The sequence below is a fragment of the Malaclemys terrapin genome, chromosome 12 (genome assembly GCF_027887155.1).
Source record: "Malaclemys terrapin pileata isolate rMalTer1 chromosome 12, rMalTer1.hap1, whole genome shotgun sequence".
NCBI classification, from domain to species: domain Eukaryota; kingdom Metazoa; phylum Chordata; order Testudines; family Emydidae; genus Malaclemys; species Malaclemys terrapin.
The window spans coordinates 39,072,654-39,076,616 of NC_071516.1; the positions used below are offsets into that span (position 1 = coordinate 39,072,654).

The 3,963-nt window shown below is 40.3% G+C and overlaps 1 protein-coding gene across 1 annotated transcript; it reads right to left on the minus strand.

Moving 5' to 3' along the window:
• Positions 1–1,824: 1,824 nt before the first annotated feature.
• Positions 1,825–2,802, minus strand: LOC128845994 (olfactory receptor 6F1-like). Its single transcript, XM_054045090.1, has one exon. The coding sequence runs from the start codon at positions 2,800–2,802 to the stop codon at positions 1,825–1,827; it is 978 nt and encodes a 325-aa protein (XP_053901065.1).
• Positions 2,803–3,963: the final 1,161 nt, after the last annotated feature.

A 3,963-nucleotide genomic window follows, 5' to 3' on the forward strand; every position in this document is an offset into this window, starting at 1 on the left:
GGTAGCCTTCTTAATGATAACCAAAGTAACACTGAAGCCCAAATTCAGACCCTCTGACAGAAACTGACTACACAGACGGCCTTTACCTAAGGCAGTAGAGGCCAGAATCTGAAATAAGCTAGGCTGTGCAATCCCCTGCCAAATACGGTCATGGGCCATGACCAGTGGAGGGAGGGGAAGGAAGCCATGCGAAAGGCCTTAGCAACATGATAACCACTGTTTGATGGAAAAACATGATAACTGCTCATTGATGAAACATAGTAACGGCTTATATGAAGAAATTGCTTCTAGTAAAGGTCAGCTACCTGCCATCAGCCAATCATATATCATCTTTGGGCGTCCTAATAACCCCCCCCCCCCGGAAAATAATATGTACCCTGACGAAAAACAACACCCCCGCTGGTGCCAAGTACCACCCATGTCAAAACCACCAAGAAAACCCCCCACCCAATAGGCACCCAATTCTCGTAAATAATGAGGAAGCTACCGGGAAAAAGGAACAGACCCCTACTCTTATTTCGCATAAATGACGTATTATTTGTAATATGCTTGCGGTTTGACAGAATAAAGCAGCCTGCGGTCTGCTGCTGCTGGGTGTGACAGTTTTCGGACTGTCAACCCATCGCGTTGGTACGTATTACAATAAACTGGCCTCAGGCTTGAATCTGTGAACTAAAATCAATGCGTGGGTGACTTTTTCCACGACAATGATATCAATGAACTTGGTAATTGTGCAACCCATATTAGTGGTGGTGTTAATTATTTTGATTTGAAAGGCTATACACTTACTTAGGCAGTTGGGAAACAGAAGGGATGTATATGAAATACAGGCCTCTATAAAGCCTTAGGAAGTATTCTATGGCTTCACTGGTGAATGTTGAGAGTGAAGCCATATTTAGGCTTGATAAGAAGCCTGCTGTGATTTTTAAGAGTCTGTTCTGTTAACCTTCAACAGTGTGGGCATATGTAGGACAACTGAACACATGTAAGAAGTTGCAGAGTAATCATATTTGTGAGAAAAAAGATAAAGCCAAATATAAAGCTAAGAAAGACCGGTTTGAACAAATACAAAAGCTGTACAGATGACAGTGGACAACTGATGTGGAAATCGGAGACTAATCCAGATGTATAAGAAAAGAAAACCTTGTCTCAAGGAGTCACTTCAGAAAACGAAAGTGTAGTATGCATATTAGCAGGAGAGGAAGAGTGAGGGTAGGTTATCTCGGATGTCACCATGGCCCCATTTCAGAGTGACTTGAGCTTTTGACTTGGCCATTTGCAAAATTTATTCTTAATAATTAGACACAACTTTTCTTAACAATTTGGCATCATTAAAACCTAATGGCTACAAATGTAGCCTACACGTGCATTAAGTTTTAAGATTATGTAAAGTGTCAAGAGTATGTTTTATTCCAGTTTTAAGATTATTAGGGACAAAGAAAGGAGAGATGACCAATGCTAAATTAATTAAAGAGTAAATTTTTAATTCTTTTATTCTCATGAGCTGTTCAAGATGTTTACTTGAAAAGTCGTCCACAGTCAGAGAATAACTAATCAAAGTTCAGGGAGGATACATCTTATGCTTCAGACAATAGCGTGGGAGTGGGGGTGTAGTGCATGACTCAAGATTTGGCTTCTTCTCCTAATTTTTCTCCAAATTCTGTCAGATGGCCAGAGGTAGGCAACACCCATACTCCACCATGGCATCAAGGAAGTCCTGATCCAGAGAGTCATAAGTTCAAAAGGATCATAGAGCTGAATATGGGCTATGCATATGATTTGAGTTTCCAAAATGATATCCCCATGATTGGCCCATTTTTTATATTAGCTAGAAATATCTGATTTCTTGCAAAAGACAAAAAAATCCAAGGCTTTTTTCCTCAAGGCTTCCTTCACCTTCTTGTTTCTCAGGCTGTATATGAGGAGGTTGACCAACTGGGTCAGGACTCCATAGAAAACAGAAAACTTTTTGTTCAGGTCCCTCAGTGCATCAGAGTCTGATAGCAGATACACAATGACTAGAGTCCCATAGAAAATTGTCACCACAATGAGGTGAGAGGAGCAGGTGGAAAAGGCCTTCTGTCTCCTAGTGGTGGAAGGGATTCTCAGGATGGTGGTGTTGATGGAAACATAAGATACCAATGTCAATAGAAATGGAGGCAGTGTAAGTATGGAGCAGAGTACGAAAGCATAAATTTCCAGCATGAAGGTGTCACTGCAGGCCAGTTTTATTATTGGGCTTAAATCACAGAAGAAATGGTCAACTTCACTGGGGCTACAGAATGTTAATTGTGATATTAGTAACATCGTTGGCAAAGGAGCCAGAAATCCACTTACCCAAGAGCAAGCTGTCAACTGGAGGCAGAATCTGCCATTCAAAAAGGCTGCATAATGTAATGGCTTGCGTACGGCTAAATATCGATCGTAAGACATCACAGATAAGAGAAGGCATTCTGTAGATGCCAGAGAACCAAAGATATAGAATTGTGTGATGCAACCACTAAATGAGATGGTTCTGTCTCTAGTCCGGAGACTGGCTAGCACTTTGGGCAGGATGGTGGAGGTGTAGCAGGTCTCCAGGCAGAACAAGTTCCCCAGGAAGAAGTACATGGGGGTGTGAAGGTGCTGATCAGCCACAACTACTGCTATGATGAGGATGTTCCCGGCCATGGTCACAATGTAGATCACCAGAAAGAGCAGGAAGAGAAGGGTTTGCAGTTGAGGGAGATTCCCAAATCCTAGGAGGATGAATTCTGTTATGGTTGTTTGATTCCCCTGGCATTTATTTGCTGCAGGTTTCATCTTGGGGAAATAAAACACATTTTGCAATTTATAATCTAACTTCCATTTCAAAACAGTCTACATTTTAATTTTGGCTTCCCCCTGCTGGTCACCATCCCAATGGTTGAGTCAAGACTCTAGATGATGGAGGTATTCTGGGTAAAATTTTCAAAAGTGCCTAAGTTCAATCACATTGGAAATGTTCCTATTGTCTGGTATCTGTATGGTTGAACACATCTCGCCTAAGCCTCCTGAACATTCTTGTATATTACTTTAGTGAAAATGTCTGAGATTATGAGTGGAGACTTAGGGAATTAAATGCCACTCTTTGATTCCGGAGACTTGGGTTATATACACATACAGAGAACATGAAAAGGTGGGAGTTGCCCTCTCAACTCTCATCTTAATTGCTCATCATAATTAATTAGCCTCTTAGAGTTGGTAAGGCAACTCCCACCTTTTCATGTTCTCTGTATGTGTATATATATCTCCTTACTATATGTTCCATTCTATGCATCCGATGAAGTGGGCTGTAGCCCATGAAATCTTATGCTCAAATAAATGTGTTAGTCTCTAAGGTGCCACAAGTAGTCCCGTTTTTTGGGGGGTTTAATGATATCCAGTCCTTCACCTTGGGCTTGTCACTTTCTCTCTTTGTGCCCCTGTTCCCTACTCTATGAAATCATTGGTGAGGATGCCACTTATATTTTCTTAATTTGATTTGTAATTTATGAGCTCTCTATATCTGCTCATGTGTAAAATGGAGATAATGATACGTAAGATACTTCACAAAATTCTTTAATATCTATGATAATGTGTGCTATATAACAACTAAGTGTTATCATTCTGTTATGAAACCATGCCTGACTTTAATGCATACTAGGAACAGAAATTAAACACGCCTCATGGCCACTTTTTATGTGTGCACCATCATTTTTGTAGATATGGAATCAATAACACAATTGTAGGTTTAATATTATCAACCTATTTCTCAACTCTGTTCTAAAGAGAATCTCATAGTACTTCCATTTCTCTGCAAGAAATGCCCCATTCTTTCTGACAGCCATACAACACTTAGAATTTATGGGTAACATTTTCAAAAATACCTAAAGGCCAGATTTTGAAAAGTATTCATGCACAAAAATCAGCACAAATCTCCCAGCACAACACAACCCACATACA